The sequence below is a fragment of the Rhipicephalus sanguineus genome, chromosome 4 (assembly GCF_013339695.2).
Source record: "Rhipicephalus sanguineus isolate Rsan-2018 chromosome 4, BIME_Rsan_1.4, whole genome shotgun sequence".
NCBI lineage: Eukaryota > Metazoa > Arthropoda > Arachnida > Ixodida > Ixodidae > Rhipicephalus > Rhipicephalus sanguineus.
Genome location: NC_051179.1, coordinates 44,907,523 through 44,931,953, shown reverse-complemented (window position 1 = coordinate 44,931,953; position 24,431 = coordinate 44,907,523). Strand labels below are relative to the sequence as shown.

The 24,431-nt window shown below is 46.9% G+C and overlaps 1 protein-coding gene across 1 annotated transcript in view; it reads right to left on the bottom strand.

Moving 5' to 3' along the window:
- The window catches only part of LOC119389878 (peripheral-type benzodiazepine receptor-associated protein 1-like), a 424,634-nt gene that overhangs the window by 104,604 nt on the left and 295,599 nt on the right, over positions 1–24,431 (bottom strand). Inside the window, 1 exon segment of the mRNA XM_037657292.2 lies at positions 13,671–13,760. Within this exon segment, the coding sequence (XP_037513220.2) occupies positions 13,671–13,760 (90 nt within the window).

Below are 24,431 nucleotides of genomic sequence, written 5' to 3'. Positions count from 1 at the left end.
TGCCTCCGATCCTGAAGGCATTACGAAACCACGTTAAATGCAGAAAGCTGTTGGAGGGGTGCGCTGGGGTTGGGGGGGGGGGGGGCGCTCGATACATCAAGTTGCAAGAAAACGAAGAAGATGGCTTTCGCCTTTGAGTCGACTGAGGGAAATGCATAAGAGACCCTGTGAGTTTTTTTAATTGATTAACGATTAATATTTCGCCACTTTAGCCATTAATCGGTGAATCTATATCAACGAGAGTTTCTACGCTTATTAATCGATCATTCGTCCTTTTAGGCGGGCCCATTCAAAAATGCTTATAATCCCTGGGCTTTTGCGTACCAAATTAACGATATTTTCATCAGGCACCCCGTAGTGGAGGAGTCCGGAAATTTCGACCAGCTGGGTTTACTTAACCTGCACCTAAATTTAAGTACAAGGGCCTCTGGCGTTTTCGCGTCCATCGAAAATGCGACCGCCGGGGCCTGTACCGAACGTGCGCCGTTCGGGTCAGCAGCCGAGCCCGTAACCACTGTACCACTCAATTTATTTGTAAGGAAGATGGGATAAATATGAAAGACACGAGTGCGTAAAAGCTCGATCAATTATATTTGCTTTGTTAAATACACGCTACAATTGGCGCTAGTCAAGCGAAAAGGTCAAGGTATAAACAACATACGATGTAAAGCTAAACAAGACAGAAATTCAGGAGATGACGGAGACTTCAAGTGATTAAAAATCGTCGAACCAGGAGTGTTGCTGAATGTTGTGGAAGCGCGAATGCACTAATCGCAATCATGCTGAACGTATTCGGCGCACATAATGAGGTCCAAAGCCCAGGTTCAAGCCCACCACCGCCAATAAAATTTATTTTGTTATACAGGGTGTTCAAAGCTAAGCTTTATTTATAGCAGTTGTTCTCAGCAATGGATGTTTCGGGGACTCCTCGTGGACAGGTGGAAGTGATTGAGGGACCCCTTGCAGCGAGAGAATGTGGGGGTCACAAATTAACGCAACGTACAGCGTGAAATAGGTGTCTGATTTCTACGTGGCGAAGAATGGTCAAACAAGAGTGCCTCGCCAATTCGATCTCAACAGCTTGTCGATTGGTTTGTACGGTCTGCAGCCACATTCAACCTGTGTCTAGCTGCATTTGCTTTTCAAGCTTGCAAGTCTGGAAAAAGCATGCTATGCATATGTCGTAGAAAACTGTCACAAAAGTTTTACAAACATCTCATGGATAAAGCGAAACACAAGTCAGCCTTATACATCTATACACAAGTCAGCTATATATATATATATATATATATATATATATATATATATATATATATATAATATATATATATATACACATATATATATATATATATATGACAAGCTGCAAAGCCGACATGAAGGGTAGTATATTAAAAAGAAAGTGTACACTCTGCGGAAACTTAATGCCAAACTCTTCGTTTCGGTGGTCGCGGGTTGCGGCGACTGTAGGACCATTCTAGATGCCAACGAACGCTAGCAAGAAAGTGAAAGACCGCATGCCGATGCTACTCGAAAACAACGCCCTATGAAAGCCTCAACCTACAATAAAACTCTACGCTTACGCATCACTTGGACGACTCCAAGGAGGTTAAGAAGACCTCCTTGAACCATCGACGAAATCGTACACTAGCGTCGAATGGCTCGCCACCTATAAAAGTCAAGCTGTTCCCGCGGCGGCAGCTCTAGATAACTACTGGTCGATTCCACGAAAGATCGAAAAAGGGTGTATATTTGATGTTTCCGATTTTCCTGATAATTTTGTATGTTGTGCACATATGACTGCACAGCACGAAATCGCAGTTCGTTCTCAAATAAAAATTTTTTTTCAACACAGGAAAATTCGACAAGTGTCGCCGGTTGACGACGACCATTTTACGAAGAGTGCGTTTTCGTAAATTCGCAATCATGCTGGCAGCCACTGAAGCTATATATTACAAATATCTTTCCTTTTGGCGGAAGTAGAAGTAAAGAGGAAATAGCTCTTATCATTTCATGGAATTCTGAGCAAATTACGTATTTTTAAAAATTCACGAAAAACGCTGCGTTTTTGAAAATCAGTCAAATTTGGGACGCTATGGCTACCGTCTTAGCTTGTTCATATTTGCAGTATGAATAGGCCTTTATGTGAATAATGAACCTTTGCATTTGTATTTCTCTAATAATTTTCAAAGTAGTAAATTTTCATGCTCGAAACACCAAAAAGAGAAAAGTGCTCCTCCATTCAAAAATCTATAATAAAAAAAACCCAATCTCAATTTTGTTCAAAGTCCCCCAAAATGTTCTCAAAGGACTGCAGAGTGACATTATGAAAAAACATGTTGCATCATTTTTATTACAACAAAAGCAGAAAATGTCAAACATTGTGTTTACAGAGCGTGGTGGCTACTGCGCAAAGGACATCTCTAGGAACAAGAAAATACAGTAACACGTCTTTTTTCTTTTCTGAGCTTCGCTAAACAACAGTAATGATCTATGGTCGGAAATTGGGAACTGTTTTGTAAAGAAAAAGACCGTTCCAATTAAATGCATTCGCGTGGTTTGCGACTTCACGCCAGTGTTAGACATCCCTCAGTCCACAGTATGCACTTCCAGTTGTAGCCTCCTTTTCTTTCATCTATTTCAGTTGAGTATAATTCATATCTTGAGTGCTAAAGAACGCATTCCCTCCATGCGTCTCTTATGATGATGTGCTGTGCCAGAATTGAGAGATTGGTATAAAAGCCAAGGTCTCTTCATGAATGGAAATGAATTTCTGGAGAGCGGTCGCCAAGAGGTGTGGTTTTTGTTGGCCCAAATGTGTACGTCGTCAAACCTTATGTGATCAATGCAGAGTTTAAAAAGAATCGATTACGTGAAGATTGGTGGCAGCAGTTCTGGCCACGGACAAAACACGTTTTGTTTGCATTGCATCGCTTTGTTTTGCATATCCTTCTTTCTCTTGAAGGAGTGCTGACAGATCTGGTTTTCCTCTTGAATTGAGCGCGCATCCTGCTTCATGACCCTCCGCAAAAGAGTCTCGATCCAATATCTTCTACGTAACGAAAATTCTGCTGCAGCGGAATTTTCTTTTTGTGCACCATGAGGCAGTCCGTACAAAATCTCGGCCATGGCTATAACGCCTACCCATAGCCACCTTCAGAGCGTAGGATAGTGATCGCATCAAAGTGAAGCACAATTTGGATGCTTAACTTCTATCTCAGGTGGTGTTTGGCGGACTGGCACAGCCGTACTCGTTGCTGTCGTCTGCTCAGGCGGGCGTCCATCGCGCCGCCCTTTGCACCTGTCCGCCTAAAGCATGCTACTCCGTTTACACGAGTGCTTGTAGCGCGGGCCACACGATCCGCACTGTGCGGATCCAGAGACCGGGTGGGAGAGCGACGAGCGGTGAAAAATGTATCGTGTAACCAACGCAATCGACACCCCAGCTTTTTCTTGTGCATAGCGACAATGTGTGGCTGCTGTGCTTAGGTTGCACTGCGGTACTCGCCGTTCACCACTGCCGCCATTTGCGATTTCTCACATTCTTACAATGCATGATCGACTCAGCTACACATATTTCGCGTTTAGCTTCGTTACTTTTATATAAGCGCATTTACTAAAAAAAAAAATTATCCAGAGGAATGAAAATGTCCGTGCTGCCCGTCGACGAGGAATGTTAAGTGGTGTCGCAAATGCATTTAATTGGAACGATCTTTTTTTTTTCTTTACAAAACAGTTCCCACTTTCCAACAATAGATCATTACTGCTGTTTAGCGAAGCTCAGAGAAGAAAAAAGACGTGTTACTGTATTTTCTTGTTACTAGAGATGTCCTTTACGCAGTGGCCACCACGCTCTGGAAACACAATGTTTGACATTTTCTGCTTTTGTTCTAATAAAAGTGACGCAACGTGTTTTTTCATAATATCATTCTGCAGTCATTTGAGAACATTCTGGGGGACATTGAACAAAACTGAGATTGGGTTTTTTTTATTATAGATTTTTGAATGGAGGAGCACTTTTCTCTTTTTGGTGTTTCGAGCATGAAAATTTACTACTTTGAATATTATTAGAGAAATACAAATGCAGAGGTTCATTATTCACATAAAGGCCTATTCATACTGCAAATATGAACAAGCTAAGATGTTCACAGAAGTAGCCATAGCGTCCCAAATTTGACTGATTTTCAAAAACGCAGCGTTTTTCGTGAATTTTTAAAAATACATAATTTACTCAGAATTCCATGAAATGATAAGAGCTATTTCCTCTTTACTTCTACTTGCGCCAAAAAGAAACATATTTGTAATATATAGCTTGAGTAGCTGCCAGCATGATTGCGAATTTACGAAAACGCACTCTTCGTAAAATGGTCGTCGTCAACCGGCGACACTTGTTGAATTTTGCTGTGTTGAAAAAAATTTTTATTTGAAAACGAACTGTGATTTCGTGCTGTGCAATCATATGTACACAACATACAAAATTATCAGGAAAATCGGAAACATCAAATATACACCCTTTTTCGATCTTTCGTGGAATCGACCTACTATAATTCAACGCTGCCACAGCCTGCTGCACCCTTGCCAGAAATTACGCCATGGCTCAAGGCACAGGCCAGCGACAACCGACCACTGAATCGCCTGCGACAATCCAACCCACAAGTAGAACAGGAGGCCATCGTCACTAGCATCGACGACTCACTAGCGGTATACGTAGATGCAGCTATCGATAGCTGCGTTTTGCACACCAGCCTCGTATGCCCCACGCTACCTGAAACGCAACATACATGCTCCTATGTTACAGAGGCACCATTCCCATCAGTGTTGGCGGAGCTCGCAGCTATACGGGGCTTAACATTCATGATACCCAAGGTGGATTGCTTGTCACTCAATAGGCTGCTTGTCCATACGGACTCCACGCAGGCAGCTCGAGAGTTGCGCAAGCTGACCAGCTCCCTCGATATAGTTTCCGATGTGCACCGACTAATTCACTCGTGCGCCTGCCCTGTCCGCGTATTGTGGACCCGTCGATGTACACTGGCTCAAATGGCCGCATATGCCGCTTGCCATCCAGCGGAAGTTCAACACCCGCTGCCTCTACTTCGTTTGTCCCCAAAGGACACCTTGCACCTGCACAAAGAAACCCTCCGGCGCTTCCCGCGTGCACTCATTCCTCCGCGTGGACCGGACCTTCCCGGCGGCTTAACTCGCCGAGAGGAAGTTGCGCTCAGGAGGATTCGTGTGGGCGCCGCCTTGACTCCTGCCATCCGGGCTGCATGGACATCCGGTGCACAGCCTCCCCCAACGACATGCCCCTTCTGCGTTGCCCCAGCCACAGAGGCAACGATCGATCACCTACTTGGGACCTACCTGTCCGGGCCTTCACAAGGCTCACACCCGCCACCTACGAGGCCTTCACTACCACCCCGGTCGACCTGATTTAACGCGCTGGACGCACGGGCCTTTGCATCGACCGCTCCTGGCCTTTATCCGCGAAACGGAACTCTTTATTTAACTTATGCCGTAGGGCATACTGGCGACAATTAAAAAAAAAACTCCCAGAGGCGATTCTGCGTCTATTTTTCATTCATTCATTCATTCATTCATTCATTCATTCATTCATTCATTCATTCATTCATTCATTCATTCATTCATTCATTCATTGCTATGGCTATCAGTTATTCTATTGGAATATGCTGCCCCTTGTGCGGGGATGACTTCGTAGCAGATACTTAATCAGCACCATTCCAAGCATTTTTCTTATCTTGTATTCATTCGGTTAAAGGATAAAATAGAAACTTATTTTATTTTTGTAATATATTTTATTATGCAGGTTACAAGTAAACCTGTTTCGTACGTGCAGCCGAGCTCCGAGACATAACCAGGCCTTACACTGAGGCTTTTCAGGATGACTTAGGCTTCGCCTACCTTTTTATATTTGACTCCATAGAAAAGTCCAATGCATTGTTGACTCTCGTAGTTTAAATTTCTACTGGTCTGTGTTGGGCAATGTCATGAGTACATTTCAAGCAGCGTATCTTGAGGCGGCAGCACGCCTGTCCGCCACATGCTCGAGTGCATAGGTACTAACAATTTCCGACTGATCGAAGTGCGTGTTTGCGTAACTGCGTTTTGAAGGGGTCCTGCAACACTTTCCAGCATGGTCAGAAAACGCTGCCGATCGGTAGTCGAGGCTCCTAAAGAACACGCGAGCCAAACATTATAGCGCAGCATGCGGCCTGGCAATTACAATTATTTCTCAAATTCAGCTAGAAATCGTTTCCTCTGCTCTCGACAAATGATGCGCCATAAACCCGAAGTTCACGGCCGTTGGCTGATTTCACCGCGCATAGCATAGCATAGTTACCGTGGCCGCCGCGGGATGCCGCCACGTGGCCGTGCGCGCTCTCGCGATCACACTGAAAGTGAGCCGCGCGCTCCAAAAAAAAAAAAATTGCTCAAGGTCATGACGTGCACTGACGAAGGGACGCATCTTCTTGGCCCCTTGTCATCTGCCTCCCTACGTAGCTTTCAGCGTGCTCGCTGGTCCGAAAGGAGAAAGCGCTTGAAGCGTGCGACAAATCCCTGTAACTGCGCTCGTAACTGACGGATTCTAAAACTTTTTGCGGCAGTGGATTTCTGAGTCAATAAGCTTTGTTTAATGAAGACATTCGACGATTACTTGGGCAAGTGTTCCAGCGCCCATTTATGTGCGGATAACCTTAGGGGTCCGTGCTCTCTTCTCATATCGTCGCTTGACGTCACGTTTAAAGTACCAAAGTAGGTCAAAAGAGGGCGCTCAGGTCAACCCAATACCAAAATAGGTCAAAATAGGCCGCTCAAGGTGAAGGCAATACCAATGTCGTCTTCATCAGATCGCACCGGGGCGCCCTGATGCACCGTTTCGTCCAATCATCGCAGCAACAGGGCGCCCCGGTGCGGTTTGTCGAAGACTGCACAAAATAGGTCAAGAAAGGGCGCTAATGGTCAAGTTATTACCAAAAGAGGTCAAGAGAGGGCGCCACTGCATCACAAATGAAGGTTTTCTTTCCCGCCATGGACGCCGAGAAGGTTGCGCGTTTGGGACGCCAGCGCTTGCTTGCCCGTGAATGCAAGCGTCGCCGAAGGGCTCATGCGTCTGTCCAAGCCAGCGACGCGATAGCGAAACGCCAGCGCCGAGATCTACGGAAGAGAGAAGCGGAAGCGAAACGCCAGCGAATGCAAGGTAATCCTGAGCTTCGGGAGACTCAGACGCAAGCCGCGAGCCAACAAAGTCAGGCGAAACCGCTGCTTAGATTCAGGCAAACACAAGCCAAGCGTCAACAGAGGCAGGCGAATCCTCAGCTCTGCTCCGCGGTGTGTACAGTTTTCACGGTGTAAAACTGGCGTGAAGGTTTAACTGGGATCGAGATCCAGAGCGGCCGCCTAAATCCTGGATCAACCCCTCGGATTGAGCCATATCGAATCTGCCAGTGAAACACGCGAACGCTCCGCGTGAGATCACGGCGGAGGTTATTTGTGCACACGTCACGTAAATCGGTCCCGCAAACTATTCCTGCTTCTGTTCTGTACGTTTTCGTGGTAACCTTGGTCGCTGCAAAGCGCGACTACAGTTGCTAGCAAACTGACAGAAGTGACGCATGCCGTTCGTTCTATTCCTGAGCGAATCGGCGACTTGGCGGCGGAACAAACGAGAGCGACCCGACGCGGAGCGAGTTGGTTGCTCTGGAACGACCAGTCGATTGCCCGAACCCGCTCCGGATCGACCAGTAAAAAAGTTAGCGTAGCTTGCACTACGTCGCGCAAGATTGAGTCACAGCAGAGCTGGAGACACCTAGCTGGTCCTGGCTTGGCCAGGCTTCTAGCCCCTTGCTTTTTTTTTTGGTATGTTCCTATCTCTTTCTCTCTCTGTCTTTCATGTTTTAAATGCGGAGCATTTCTTAGTCGCACCTGCGGCGTCGGCCGCCGTCCACACCCCCACTGCGCATGCTCGGCAGGTCTCGTGCCAGCAGCAAGCCTCTCCTCTCCCTCCTTCGCATGCTCGGCTCGTCTAGTGCCAGCAGCAGGTCTCTCCTCTCGGGCGCTGAGCCGTGCCCCCACGACGGGAGGCAGAAAATAGCGCCCCTTTTCATTTCTTTCACGAACCACTCTCTCTCTCTCTCTCTCTCTCTCTCTCTCTCTCTCTCTCTCCTCTCCGCCCCTCCCTCCTCTCGATCGAACGCGGGCGGTGTGTATATAAGCGGCGGAGCGCGCGTTCCGAATTCAGTCAAGGGCGTCTTTACTTGGCTTTCACTTGACTTGACGCTTTCCTTGACTCGAGTAGATACGATGGAAGCAACAGTACCTTCAATCAGCGTCCCTCCACTCGTTGAAGGCAACGTTACCCCACCTTCACCGTCGTCGGCGTCAACAACAGCAAGCAACGCAGAAGACGAGGCTGCGAAGAGACGAGCATACGACGCTGAACGCAAGCGTTTGAAGCGGGCTGCGGACCCGGAACTTCGTGCGCGCTGGAGCCGTTCAAATCGTACTTGGTGTGCGCATAGTGTAACAATTAAGCATTCCCAAACCATACCCAATTACGCAACATTCACGCGATACCCCACCACTCTGCGACGAATTTACTCGAGTTCCCCCCATGGGAAGATGCGGGCGACTTTTTTTTTCTTTGTTCTTTTCTTTCCCTCTGTTCTCGTTCTTTTATGCCTTTCTTTCCATTTGTAGAGATTTGAGGAGGAGAGAAAGGAGGAGGTGAGGGTAAGGCGTAATGTCAGGGCGAGGAGAAAGGAAAGGAGCGGATAGAGTAAAGGATAACATAGCCTTGTATAGTATAGTCTAGCAAGGGGGCGGGAAAGGGAGGTGAAGGTGACGAGACGGGAAGTGAGGAGGGGAGAGGGTAAAGAATAGCATAGTCTTGTACAGTATAGTATAGAAAGTGGTGGGCAATGGAAGCGAGGGCGACGAGGAGGGAAAGGAGGAGAGGAAGGCCACCAGCTCAGCTGTTTCCTCAGTCTTCGCACCACGAGTGCGTAGCGTTCCCAGTTTTCTTTACTGACACGATTTGGACCGATGGATCAAGGGAACATACGGAGGAAATGGTTTCATGAAGTGTTCGCTCGCCAAGGCTGGCTGCCTTGGAAGAGTTGATGGAACAGAAGAAAAGAACTTGACTCGGATTGAGGAGTCATTTTGGGACTCGGGAAGGCAGTCGACATGAGAAAGTCACTCTTATTCTCCGCCTAAGCACTCGCCGCAGCATCATAGTCGCGGCTCTTGCTCAGCCTTCTAGAATTTCAGATTCCAGAATTTTCGCGTTGCTCCTGTCACTGCCTGTAAATCGATGAACCGAAAAGGTTTAGTCGAATAAGTTAATTAAATAAAAGGCGAGCATCAATGTCAATTAATCGTTGTACGCGACACTTTTCATCGATTAGTCGTTTAATAATTCATCAATATTACCATCCCTAACTTCAGTGCTCAAGTAAACGTTTTCGGCACGAATGTAATTTTGAGCACCTTAATTTTTTAATTGTATTGTTTTTTTTTTGGTCAGGAACACTGACCAAAACGAACACATGAAATACGGGCTTAAACGGTTAAACGGTTAAGAAGTCTCGAGACGTCGGCACCGGCGTGCGGTAACTCGGTACCACCCGAGCGCCATCCCGTCTAACGCAGTACCGGGCACGCTACAGTTCTATAACGAAAGAAGAAAACAAGTATGTCTTACGAGTGGAAAAACAGTGCTAAAAATACGAGACAAAAAAGGACACAGACCGCGGCGCTGACTAACAACCAAATGTGTTTATTCTTCCAGTCAGCATATATACCGCGTGTTTCAAGAAATGTGTCTAAAATCCTCAAAAATCAGGAAAATGCCATATTTACTCGCTGCCTTCACAATTGCTTTTTTCTGTAGCGGCAGGCACCTTAAGAAGGTTAAAGACGTCATTTGAGACAGTAAGAAAGAGAAATTATTTATCTTTTTAATTAGAGAAGTTAGGCGGTTATGTCAAATGGGGGAATTGAAGTTGTTCACGCGAAGACCCGATCGCAGCTTTGAGATACAGAAAAAGCAGCCTCTAGTAATCATTGTGGCGTAATGCAATTAAACTAAATTCAGTTTGTATTGCGACCCCGTAATTTTAACAGAATGTTCGAATAAGTCTGCTGTATAGAACCGGGAGTCGTTTTTGATAACTAGCTTTTTTCGTCAGTTATGATTTTTTTGCCTATTTCCCATTCAGTTACGGCAGGCTACCGCTGTCACCGACGGGAGATGGCGCTACGTGCATATGTCCCCAAATCCTGGTCATGTACGTCTCAGAAGAATATGGCAATTGCGCTCATCCGCGTATCGGTTTCGCCGCTGAAATTGGATGGATTTCATTACGCCACAATGATTACCAGAGGCTGCTTTTGCTGTACTTCAATGCTGCAATGGGTTCTTCGCACGAAGAACTTCAACTCGGTCATTTGACATAACCGCCTAACTACACTAACTAAAAAGCTAATTAATTTAACTGTCTTAATTACTGCCCCAAATGATGCCGTTAGCCATCTTAAGATGCCTGCGGCTACAGAAGAAGTAATTGTGAAGGCATCGAACCAATATCGCATTTCCCTGATTATTGAGAATTTCGGACACATTCTGGAAGCACCCTGTATACTGCACCACTATGGCAATCATGAACCAACCAGCAAAAATGCGCACCCTACAGCGAGACTGTCTCGTCTTCTTCATTCACAGCGACTGCCCTTTGCCGTCTTAGGCGTACTTCTTGAGGGGCTGGTTGGTCAAGCATCTCGAAAGAAAAGGCGCATTTTTAGAAACCACGAACGCAAGACAACAAGACGAGCGCCTTCAACAAAACGGCGCTCGTCTTGTCTTATTTTCGTGGTGTCTAAAATTGCGCCTTTCCTTTCAAGATGCTTTGTTGCCTTCTTTCACTGTCTTGTGTGGTTCACACTGTCATTTTTTTTGTCAAAATACAGCCACTTGCGCGGCCAGCTGTTCTACTGTGCGCTCGCTCTTCTGCATAAAGTTCATTATCTCTCTCTCTCTCTTTCTCGCTCTGTAGTTTGTTTTCGCAGTAGTAAGGAAGGGATTCAGGGACTGCACTACAATGTTGCAACGTCGCGTGCGTGTGTGAATGTCTCTGGGGGAGCCGAAACAACCTCTGGGATTCCCATACTCGATGCGCTTCGTGTAAGTAAGCGAAGCTTGTGGAGTTATTAAACAAGGAAGCCCTCGTGGGAGCTCTTACACTGGCGGACAACCTCCTGAACTTGCAGTATGTGCGCATATTTAACCATAGCTAAAGCGCGTTACGTACAGGACTTAGACGAAGAACGAAGGCAAAATGAAAAAGGTGATGAACAGATTATACCGATATATTCATATAGCTTGTATACAAGCAGTCACAATCATATGAAAGCAAAATACAACGAAAACTATGGAGTCACCAGAAAAACTACGTAATTTTGCTCAACTAAAATAAACAAATGACAAAAGAGGAAATTGAAAGTGGGAGAGGGCAACAAGTGACCGCAGATGCATTGGCGTAGCCAGGGAGGGGGGAGGGGGGGATTCAATTTTCCCCCTCCGAAAATTTTCAAGTTTGCATGGGTATTCATACACGCAAACGTACAAAACCACGCACGAACGTACACACAGGGTGACTGAACCCTTCCCGAAAAAAAATATTTTTGGATACAACCCTGCGTAAGTGTGTTATGAACACACACACGCACACGTATATGTTGTACCGGAGCTCATAGGCGCCAGCTCTGCGCTAGTGAAAAAGGAGATGATGCTCGTCTTTTACCCACTCGGTCTGTTGCATGTTGGGGCTTCCTTGAGTTAGTCGACCTTTCGAATTGTGCTATTTAATTTAATTTACAAGGTGCCGTGACGACGCCGTTTGGAAGAACCCGCCTGTTGCAATATACACGTCTTGGCACTACGCGTATCGATGCTCTTACCAGTTGAACCAAAGCGTCGTAATTTTCTCTAGAATTTTTAAAGATATTTATGTGTAGCGGGTCGTATGTCCTACACTCGGTTACAACCAAGTTCTTCCACCGTGGTTACAACCTAAGAAACAATGGCGCCTCGTCCCACAGAACCGAGGCGTGCCTGGCCTTCGCCCATGAAGGGCGGTCGTGCTAGCTGGTTTCCACGCGAGACGTAAGTACTTTTTCTCGGCTAATGTACATACTACGCATAGAATAGGTCAAAAGCACGTCATTACTACCTAAAACATTATGTTTGACTGAGCAGTGATGTCAGAGTCTCTAAAGAAATTTACGAGGACGTTCAAGTTTCTCAACTAAAACCAGCGACGCAAACGGGGGTCTTTTTTGTGGGGGGAAACCGAGCTCTTGTGTAATTGAGCACCTTCTTCACACCGGTACTTTCTCCATGATTGGCTTTATACAAATACATTTCATGCTAAAGCTGTACATTGATATATGATGCATGTACGAAACATCACCTGCTGTACATATATAGTGACATGTTCACCAAGTCGTATCTATGTGTATATGCATCGCCATGTACATTGTGTATGTTGTGATAAGTGTGAATATGTTAGTCCTTAGTAGCATGTGTTAGGGGCACCCTGTGGACTTGGACATTTCTGTCAAAACGTTTCATGTATATTGTGCTTAGTCATTTGTGTATGTTAATGTTGTTGTATAGACACAGTTCCAAGTGTTCGTAGCGTCCTATGATGGACTAAACTTTTTCTAAACACCTCATGACATGGGACGAAAAAAATCACAGCATATCCACGGAGTGAATGATGATGAGTGGGCGAAGCTGCGGAGGTTCATCGGTAAACCGTGAATCTTCCGTGAATTCTGCCCAGTACATCATCACCGACGTGAGATCGGGCGCGTTTATACTAAAGGTTCGATGAGTTATGACGACTTGCAGCTCACTTTAATTTTACATGTACGCTGTGAATTTTCATTGTTTAGAACACCATTGCTTTAGAAAATATCTGGCGTCTTTCGTTAAGCAGCTGGCGTCTTTTCGTTTTGCTTTAGAAACATCTGGCGTTCTTTCGTTTTGCTTTTAGAAAACATCTGGCATCTTTCGTTGGTTTATTTCATCAATCAACGGCGTTTTGAACAAGATTTTTATTTAATCACGCACAGGAGAAATCTCACCAGGCACTACCTTGGAGGTAAACAATGGCTGCTAATGGGAATGAGAGACAGAAGAAGTCTGCTTTTAGCTAACACTTACACTTCTACTTCTACTAACGTTTCCTACTGGAACATGCCAATGGCTGCTAATGGGGAATGAGAGACAGAAGAATTCGGCTTTTAGTTAACGCGCACGCTGCGAATTTTTTATTGTTCAACAACGCACAGGAAAAATCTCCCACCGGCACCACCTTGGAGGTCAAGATCTGGTACTAGCGTTACGACTGGTTACGCACTACTACGACTACGAGGGACGAACGGGTGCCGCCTTAAGGAGCTTCGCCCCTAAAATTGCGACACACGCAAGCGGTAACTTCCAACGTAGCACTTACGCAAATTGGCTGCGGGCGGAGATTACATTTTTTTCTTGGGCTTAAACCGAGCATATTGAGCTAGAGCTTCAGAATTAAACGGATTGTGCTCGTGCGAAGGGCGTTTGGTGCGTGTGCGTGTATACTGACCGTCCGTAGCCTGGTGACTTCCTCCTCGAGGGTTGCGTTCTGGGCCTCGACCTCGATCTTCTGCTCCAGGGCTTCAAGCAGTTGCCGCTCCTGCAATGGACAACACGTATACGCATGATTTAGAAAACGAAGGTTGAGATTTCAGGGGCATAATTGTTTAACAGCCGAGCTGTTTAAGCCGGCCGTAAGAACTTTGGTGTCCGCAGAAAACCACAGGTGGGTATGCAGCACAGGAATTGAGGAAGCCGCACTACCGAGTACAGCAGGCGCGAGCGTTAAACGAAAACTCTGCTCGGCGAAGTGGAGCACGCGGTACACGTGAAAGAGAGAGAGAGAGAGAAAGAAGGTGATAGAAATAAATAGAAAAATAGAGGGAAACAAAGGGAATAAATACATAAAAAGATAGAAAGACAGAGAAAGACACAGAAAGAGACAGAAGAGAGAGAAACAAACAGGCACGAAAAAGAGCTAGAAAAAGCAGAGAGCAAGACCGAAAGAGAAAGAAAGAGAGCGATAAAACTAAACAAAGAAAAAGAGAGAAAGAAGAAGTGAGAAAAGAAAAAGAAAGGGAAGAAAGAGAAATAAAGATAGGAAGAGCGAGAAGGAGAAAGAAATAGAGGGAGAAAGAAAGAAATAGAAAGCAACGGTACAAAATACCGATACAAGGCACACATAGAAAGAGAAAGAAAGATAAAAAAAGAAAGGAAAATACAAAGAAACAAGGAAGGCCAGCCAGCTGCGCTCTTCCTTCAGGCTTGGCACCATTAGTGCGAAGCTGCGGTAATTTTTTTTTCTCAGGCTTAAAAACAAGCGTAGACATCGTTTTCTGGGAACTCCTATAGAAAAGACTAGCACGAAGCTGACCAAGAGAACCCTTAATTATTCAATAATGACCTTACTAGCACACGTGATCTCTCGGTCAATCGAAACCGGGTATAGTGAGTATGAATAATACTTAGGCGCGAGCAGACCAAACTTGGCGCAGTAGAGTTTCCAGATAGCGTCTATCAAAATTAAACCGCCGCGCATGCGGGAACACCCGCTTGCCATTGAGCATTCAAGCGATGCAGCACAGGAAAGCATGTTTTCGTAGTAAATGCGTCTTCACACACACGGACACAAACGTACACGCACACACTATGCAAGCTCAATGCAAATCCGCTATATTTAACCCCCAAACTCTATGCGAAACAAAACAATACCAAAGAGATTAAGCAGGAAGATCAGCGAGGCAGATATGCGGAACAACTTAAAGGGGTACTGACACGAATATTTTCAGTTGTCGTTTTTTTGCGTCAAATGAAAGGTCAAGCCCCCAAGAGCCTAGAAAAGGTAGTGCTAAGCGCGACTGTGCCCTGGAAAATAATTACAGTATGTTTTTAAAAGCTAGTTTCGGTTCCTACTGTACCCTGACGTCACAACATTATATGAGCTTCTCGTCACGTGCTCCCACAATATATAGTGACGTTTCCACGGCCGCTCCGCGCCGTACACTGTAGCGCCGTGGCTCCGTTGGTGACGTACAAGCGGCCATTTTGGAAGTTTTGATGACGCACAAGCGGCCATCGCACAAGGGCAAACGCGTAAGGGGGAAGACAGAAAATTAGGTGGGTAGATGAGATTAAGAAGTTTGTAGGTATAACGTGGCAACAGAAAGCACAGGACCGGGTTGATTGGCGGAACATGGGAGAGGCCTTTGCCCTGCAGTGGGCGTAGACAGGCTGATGATGAAGCGGCCATCTTGCAAGTTTTGGTACCTGACGTCACCACAACCAGCCAGACTGCTGCATGAAGTCACCGGAATTAGTACTGCAGCCTGACGTCAAGCTAGTGTCGATGCCAGTAGGTGCGCCATGGAAAATTTGACTTTAATATCAAATTAAAATATCTTATCACCATTTGCTGAGTTTCACACTTGCTCAGAGCCGTCTCTGCATGCAGGAGGTTGGTATGGCAGAGTAAACTCGCCTTCAAAAAAAGGTGTCAGTACCCCTTTAAGCTATGGCTGAATGAAGGAAGGGAACTTTGAGGGCTATGACTGTTATACTAACAGAACTATCGATTTCTGCTTGTCTATTTTGTCTTCCCTTCTAGGATGCTTCAGCTATACGATGCTTGGTACGCGTACTACAATGTGTGACCCTCTTGGACGCCCACTATTGCTTTTACAGCGGTCGAAGCTAGACGCAACCATTTCGTAGCTTTTCTTCTTCGAATTGGCTCAAAGGCGCCAATGAAAAGCTCGCAATGCGGAGAATAAAGCCGTCTCGGGAACAATTCGGCCGCCGCAGTGGCGACGTGCCAAGTCTGGATGGCGCGGCGGGAGCCGCGAAGCTCTTTTTACGGGGCACGAACAGCCTCGGCGCGATTTTGATGACGAGCTGAAATCCTCTCGTGGGCTGTTTAGAGCGAAAGATATGTAGGCGTAACGGGCGTGAGCATTCATGTAAAGCCCAAGTCGCGTGGGATTTCTGGGACAGTAAAGCTTTTCAGGCGGCTACTTTTAACCACGTAGCATGACAACTCAAGAAGCACTTTAAGTGAGAATACGAGCAGGCTGTGTATTTTGTCAACGTTGTTGGCCTCAGACAAAGCCAGTGATGTCCAACAACAGGCTTACATTGGCTAGCCTAAATAGCACGTGCTTCTGGGGAACTTTTCAGAAAACATAGCGGTAGTCGTTTTCCATCCATCCATCCATCCATCCATCCGTCCGTCACTCACTCACTCACTCACTCACTCACTCACTCACTCACTCACTCACTCACTCACTCACTCACTCACTCACTCACTCACTCACTCACTCACTCACTCACTCACTCACTCACTCACTCACTCACTCACTCACTCACTCACTCACTCACTCACTCACTCACTCACTCACTCACTCACTCACTCACTCACTCACTCACTCACTCACTCACTCACTCAATAAATAAATAAATAAATAAATAAATAAATAAATAAATAAATAAATAAATAAATAAATAAATAAATAAATAAATCAACCACCATCTCTATGTGCTTCTATTTATGCTAGCTATCTATTTCTCTGTGTGTGCTTGTGTATGTTGTGTATGTGAGAGACCACGAGGACGCGGGTTCGATTCCCGGCAAGGTGACCCCATTCCGGTGAGGGAGAAATGCAAAAAAGAACGCTAGTGTACCACACATGGGCGCACGTTAAAAGACCCCTTGTTTCCAGAATTAATATCGACACCTCCACTACACAGCGCACCTCATTACCAAAATCGTGGCTCTGGTGCGCAGCAAAGGAGTTTAAACCTCTTTGTGCGCAACGCTTCGGCGTTTAACCTTTTTTCAGTGAACCATAAAAAGCGCAGGCACGCGTGAACAAAACAAACCGTGTCTAATCAGATGTATCGGCTAGGGGAACGCTGGTCTCTCGACGAAATATCAAACAAATTCTTTGTTTCACTTCACTGGCATTCCTGTGTCAGTGACTCCCACGTCATGCGAGGCGGCGCGCCCGACCCCGCGTGAAACGTGGTCACGGTTTCCCTAATATCCCGCTCTCGCGTTTCACGCACGAACCCTTTGTGAACGCTTAACGAGAGAGAGAGAGAGAGACGGAGAAAGAAAGATAGTGCGAAAAAGAGGGGGAGAGAAAGAGAGAGAGAGAGCGCGCGTTTGTGTACGTGCATGATTGAAAGGGAAGGAACACAAAGCGTTAGAAGCTGAAGAAAGGACACGCGTTAGAGGTGGCTCGGGAAGCGCACGTGCGTGCGCAACGCAGTATCCCGCGTCTCGCATGCCATATTTAGGGAAAGTTGGGGAGAGAGAGGGAGACAGAGGGCAAAAGGAGACACGGGAAAACTGCTTCCGCGTGCGGCCAACGCTCAGCGGGACATCGGGTTTCTTCTCTCTCCCCCGCCCCCTCTTTTCCCTAATTACCGGGGGCGGTGAAGCGAAAACCACCGCCAGGCTGCAAGTTACAAGGGAGAAGATGATTCCACGAAAATAAGCAAATAAAAGAAAGCTCGTTTCGGGGTGTCACCGGGTGTTGGAGTGTACGGGCACGCGCGCGCATACGCCAGAGCCGCCGCTCCTTGCCCTCTTCCTCTTCTCGCTACAGTCTTCGAGGTCGTGAGTCGAAACTTCCCTGTCTGAGACCTTTGCGCCGTTATTTTCGTGCGCCGCGAATTAAGACAACTCGCGCATCGCAGTCTCGGGAAAGCCATCTTCTTCTTCTTGTTTTCCTGCTTCTTTTTCTCAGTCGATTGTATTCATCCATATGCCCTCCCGCGGAAGCTATGTGCACCTAACGTGGTTTTACACTGCCTCCTGGACTTGAGGCAACGCAGCATCCTGCAGATAACGTGGTTTTCCAGCACTGCCTCCGAGATCGGCCCACGTTGGACCAAGCGACTATGTCGTGTGATAACGTCATCGTGAGACGTCACGTTATGTGAGGGTTCACACTGAGCCTCTTCGATTATTCGCTCGGGCTGCCAGACGGCAGCCAGCGGGCTGCCCGACAGCCTGCCAGACGTTCGTTTTTCTCGGACAGCTCTCGGGCAGCGCCGAAGCTCCGCCCACCTGACCGACGGCTGCCGTAAACGCGTTCGTTTTTCCCTCTCCGGCAGCCAGCGGGCTGCCCGCGGACTCGCTCTCCTGCCGGAACGATTTTGCGCTGGCAGCACGCTGGCAGCGAGCAGACGACGCGCTCGTCTGCGTGTTTTTTTTTTTTTTTTTTTTCGTCGCGTCGTCTGCTCGCGAATTCTTTGAGCAGAAGTTCGCCGCTCCGTTTGACGAGTCTTTTTCGGTTCGCTGCTTTCACGGTGGTTGAACGTGCATTTCATTTGTAGCCTGCGTCTGTCCTAACGCCACGAAATATTATTTTAAGCGAGGTGCAGACAGAAGTGCGCCCTCTCTAGAAGAACGGATACGTTGGGCTGCACGGTGGTAATCTCGTGTATGTGATCAAAGGTAAGACGTTTCAGTGTCATGCGAGTAATCTTCGTGTTGTTTACGTTTAATTCGTGTCCTCGAGCTGCGCCGAAGTTTCTTTCGGTTTTAGTAGCTCCCCTCCGATTCTGATGGTCGCGATATGCGAATGTGATAGCCGTCAAGGGCCCCGATGAAGTCTGGAAGGCCGGCTTCTACCCCTTGGCGTTGATACAGCGCACAAAATGCACGCTTGCTTCGTGCGATGTCGTTGCTGTCCGGCCACTTGATCTCTCTCGCACTGATAGCATTTAGGAAGTCAAGAACACGCCGAATTTTGCCGTGCACGCTCGACCCACTCACGTCGAATTTGTCGGCAACTACACACATTGTAGTTTACGTGCCGATCGAGATAGCTTAGCCTGATCAGCACGGTCTTCTCAGCTGACAGCTTCGTTCTTCCGACTCTAGCCCTGCGTATAAAATGCGGACCTCTCAGATTCTTTTACAAGAGCCGCAGCTGTGCTTCTGGACAGTCGAAACATTTTTCTGAACTCCAGGTCCACATACGCTGGCACAACCATCTCGATGTATAACGGAACACGGTGCCGATCCTACCTCATTCGCCGGGCCAACAACAGGCTGATGGTGCGATGCTCCACGTCACCGCTTTCCTCTTCAATCGCATCATAAGCGTGTAGCAGTTCTGCGATTGCTTGTAGCAGCACAACGAACTCGTCTGCCGAAGCCGCTGTGTCTACAGGGCGAAGATGTAGCAGACGACACAGAGCTCGCTGCTGCGCTAGCGTGACGATGATGATGATGCTGTGGCGGCGTTGCCCGACGCTTGCCGAAAATTTTGACCATCGTCACAGTGACGCATAATGACGTCATTTCCTGTCAGAAAGGAGTCCTCGGGCTGCCGTCTGGCTGCCCGAACAGGGAAAATCGAAGAGGCCCACTGACGTGCCGATGACGTCATAATAAAGTCACATATCTTGGCGACCTGTGACATGATGATGACGTCACGTGATGATAATTTTTTGCATCACTTCGTGTTGTCGCCAACTATGTCGACGACGCCGACGGTCAGTTTTTGCGTTTGATGAGGCATCTAAGGCTTTCGCCTCAACAAAAGACACGTGGCGACCGTTGAACAAAGGCGCAGGTCTAGAGTGAAGCGAGTACCAAATTTTTCGAATCCGGTACTCCTCCCTACGAGAATTCCAGATCCATGTTATACTGCGCCGTATGCTGGAGGCTCCATGAAGTTTGGCAGCCGCGTCGATTCTTCAGAGGCCGAAGTTAATGATACCAGTTTATGTACGAGAGGGCGATTCGTTGAGCAGCTGTAGCTGCCGCCAGCTGCTCTATACTAGAAACAGTACAAAGGTCTACATAACACACGTAGGTCCTTTTACGACGCTCTACAGTAACGTAATTATAAGGAGCTTCTCATTTACGTATTCCACAGCGCTGCTTCTAGTACAAAATAAAGGTCACTCGATAACTCAGCGTTTCAGTGAGCGAGAACAGTAGCAGGATAATAGTATTTGCATGCAGTAGGAAGGACTTAGTGTCCTTTTCTATAGCTACGTAGATTTCTCTTTCCCCCAGAGCCCTTGGTCAAGTCGCTATGTGCCTAGCTATGAGCAGTCGATGAACAAATATTTAGGGACCACGCAGAGTCCGAAAACACCATTGGTGCATCTTTTCTAGAAAACACGTGAACGAGAGGTGTCTTCAACGAATCAGCTGCTGCTTTAGTGGACGTCGAAAAATTCTAGTGCTAAAATTTGCACTATGGGTTATTTATTCCCTCATTTTATTGAAATTATTTAGACATGTGACCATGTCCGGGCTGGAAGGACTATAGAGGCAGATTAACTCTTCCTGACTAAGGTCCATCCACCCATACGTAGTATCAGGAGCAGTGACAGAACAATAGCAAAAATAGCGAAGACAATAGGAGAACAATGAGAAAAATAGTTAAAAAACGGCGACCATATCGCCATCAGGCGTCTTAAATTACGTCAAACTCATAGTAATGCACCAGTAATAACCCATAACGAGAACAAAACACAAGAGGAAATAAAGGTTATATAAATCATTTTTAATGTTCATTAACAGGCATGAAAGTAGAGAATAGCGCACGTACAAAAACTTGGAGGACGCTTGAGCTTGGCCTTCAAGAGTAGTAGAACGCGAGAGCGCAATCGGGCCCCGTGCGCATCGCCTTCTCAATTGCTAGCCTGCTTCGGTCCTCGGTGCATGCCTCAGCTGTGCCGTAAGAAAACAAACGAGTGTGCACGTAAAATTGGCCGTTTTAAAGTATCCTAGAATGCCTACTGCAAGTACAGTTGTTAAGTGCCCACTAGGCTATAATTATTCATTTTGCGAATCAGCGAAGGGCCCACTACACGTCCGTAAGGCAGCACGCGAACCCACGCAGCTGTTCACTTCGTTGATGCTTTTGCTGCTGATGATGATCAAATACGTCTGAGTGCATTGTAATGGGTTGGCCTTTAGAACACCCACTCATTGCGCAATTCACATTTTTTTGACGCCTGGAGCGATTCTACGCTTCTGCTACGCAATATTACATGCGTTAAGGAACTCCTTCCACTACATGACATTCATATAGTGTTTTTTTTTCCGAAGCAGTTTCAAGGAATAGCGTCGCTCTGTGGTAGAACACCTGCTTGCCACGCAGACGGCCTCGGTTCGATTCTCACTCGAAGCCGAAGATCTTTATTTAGTTTAATTGCATCTTTCTCGACTTTTCGACCACGGACAAGATGATGACTTTTCGCTCACAACCAACGACACCGTCACCGACACCGGAATTTCCGCAGAACAAGCTCTTTAATGCTATCGCGTTATTACGCCATTTAACAAGGCCATACGTGAGTTGTCTGAACTGTAAGTTGCCTATAATGTTTTATTAATTATTTTTTAATACAACACCGATATGCCAGATTGGAGTGCGCTAGAACAGGGGAGTGCTCTGAACGAGCTTCGAAAAGTAAAGCCCAAACAGGGCCAAACCGCTTGTGGCGCTGTGATCGGTAGCTTGCCATGTGTCATCGTTTAAGGATTGCGCGCAGCTCCACCTAAGTGTTGCAGTAGTAGAATGCCCGCTTCCCACTCAAAAGGCCCGGGTTCGAATCGCAGCTGTAGATGGTGGGTTTTTATTAGGGGCGTAGCTCCTCTTAGTCTAACCTTGTCACGTCTCTGTTGTCCGGCGTAATCGGCAGTATCTCTGTCCGGCGTAAACGGCAGATGGCGCTGTCTCATAGAAGCACATACAAACTGCAGTTCAGGGACGATATTCTAGATGGCGCTGTACACAATCTGTGTCGTCATCACCATTTCTCGTCTCATTTCCTAGATGGCGTTGGTCGAATAGAATTGTGTGCAATATGGCGCTTCTGTGAATCAACACTAGATGGCGCTAGAAGTGCCGCTGCTCTCCGATTCGCTGCTGCGCGGGGATGCGCGGGGAGCATTTCCCTCTCTCATTCTCCTGGATCGTCGCCGTACGTGTCGGATCGTTGGTGGAGCATGAACGGGCGCTCGCTTGGCGGCAGCCAGGCGCATCCCGAGACGGTGCGCGCCAAGGACGCCGCTGCGGAACGGGCTCAACGAGAAGCCGATCCCGAGATCATGGCTTCAGGAGCTTCGCCCAAGCTCTTCATCATTCACCCGTGGATATGCTGTAATTTTTCTTAGTGTCACTTGTTATAGCTGAATTGGTTTTCCTTTGTTTCTTAAGCTAGCTTCAGTTCCTGCGTATTGCTACAAAAAGTAACGTGAAATGTGAAGTGAAATAGAAGAAATTTGAAAGTGAGCGTGATTATTTGCAACGCCACCGCACGGCATTCAGCAAAAACGTAAAGTGTGGCCTCCGAGAAAAGTATGGCCTCCGAAACGAGACTTCACATTTTACGTTACTTTTAGAAGCAATACGTAGCAACTGAGGCTAGTTTTAAGAAACCAAAGAAAACCAATATAGCTATTGGTCGCGAGATCGAGCAGAGTCGGCACCTAGCGGCAAGCGGACGAAATCCCGTGGTGTGGATGGCTCCTTGCGTCGTCTGCTAGCCACACCGTGTTCGCATGTGTGCGTACGTGATGCACGTCCTCAGATTACAGCTTATTCCGCTGTGCTAGAACAGTACACTGTAAAAAATAACTGTTAAATAACACAAAAAGAAGAAGATTTTCGTTGTTTAGGTACTGAAATGTTCTTGAACTCAAAAATAACAGAAATTTCTTTCTTTAGAAGACAAGCTTTTCTGTTAGCGCTATATATGCACTTTTTCTTGGATTTGACAGAAAATGTTACGCAAGAAACTGGATTTTGTTGAATTTCACAGAAATGCTGAATGTTGAAAATTATTTGTTTTTAGGGTCATTTTGCCTCCGTAGTCTTTCACGAGACCTCTGTAGAAGATGTGCTTCGATACAGGCTATTGCAACAAGACACGCGTTCGCACACCTCAGTCGGTAAAGAGATGCTTTGGAACGACATGGTACACGGTGCGCAGCGGAGAAACTCAGGCGAATTTTGCCATCGTAAGGCTCTTTACTCGGCACTCCTCTATAGAATGCATGCGGCCTATGCAACCGATTCCATGTCCTTGGGTTCAGAATCCGAAGCCACAGCGCTAAGCCACGTGAGTTGACCCATAAGTGTTTGCACATACGCGCTATTTCGCCTTTTATAGCCGACACACTAAAGGAGGGAAATTAATAGGCCCTACACGACCAAGAGGTCGAAATTTAGTTGTGGTGTTGCAGTTGTGCACGAGTCTACCCGAACAACGTAGCAGTGAAAATTTTCGAAGTGGTCTTGTAATAGCGCATTTACACAGGTTTGATGATCCAAAAGAGGCCCTCGCTCGTCTCGCTCTTTCTACGCTTGTTCCGTTCGCCCCGCCACGGTGTTCTAGTGGTTATGGCGCTCGACTGCTGACCCGAAGGTCGCGGGATCAATCCCGGCCGCGGCGGCTGCATTTCAATGGAGGCGAAAATGTTTGAGGCCCGTGTACTTATATTTAGGAGCACGTTATAGAACCCAGGTGGTCGAAATTTCCGGAGTCCTCCACTACGGCGTCTCTCATAATCATTTGGTGGTTTTGGGACGTTAAACCGATATATTATATTATTTTGTTCCGTCGCCAGCTCCTCTCTCCTGCTGGCCTCCTCACCATGCGCGGAGGAAAGAGCAGCGAGCGCACATGCTTGCGTGCAGATAAGCAGGTTTTTTTTTTTTTGTGGATGACATGAGTAGACGCGAATGTTGACACACGGAAAGGGCTGAGGATCTGAGGAATATCCGAAAGGCCCGAGAGGAGAAGGGATTGCTCCTGTGAATTTGTGGGGCGCCCGCGGCTCGTTGCGCGCCACGCTGCAAGTTTGGCATTGTTGATCGGGACGGTATTCTAAACAAGATATGTGTGCGTTCTTGAAATGTTCAAAAGCATAATCGCAGGTGTTGTTTAAGGGCCCTTAAAGGGCTTGTTTTATTAGACACAACATTATGACAACCAAAAGAAAATCAAGCTAAGGAAAGTGTAGGTGACGTTATTCGTAGTAATTAGATATAAATGTGAGGAAATGAAGTGGACGAGACGACAATTTGCTGCCGGCGGGAACCGAACCTGTAACCTTCCAATACCACGTGTGATGTCCTACCTATATATACATGAATCAAAAGGGAGACACACGTCGAAAACAGAATGGCTTCTTGATGTTTCGGCCGTGGGACGGCCTTCGTCAGAATATCAGAAGTGACCAGGGTGCAGGGGCGTAGCCAAGAGGGGGGGGGGGGGGGGGGTGGGCTGGGGG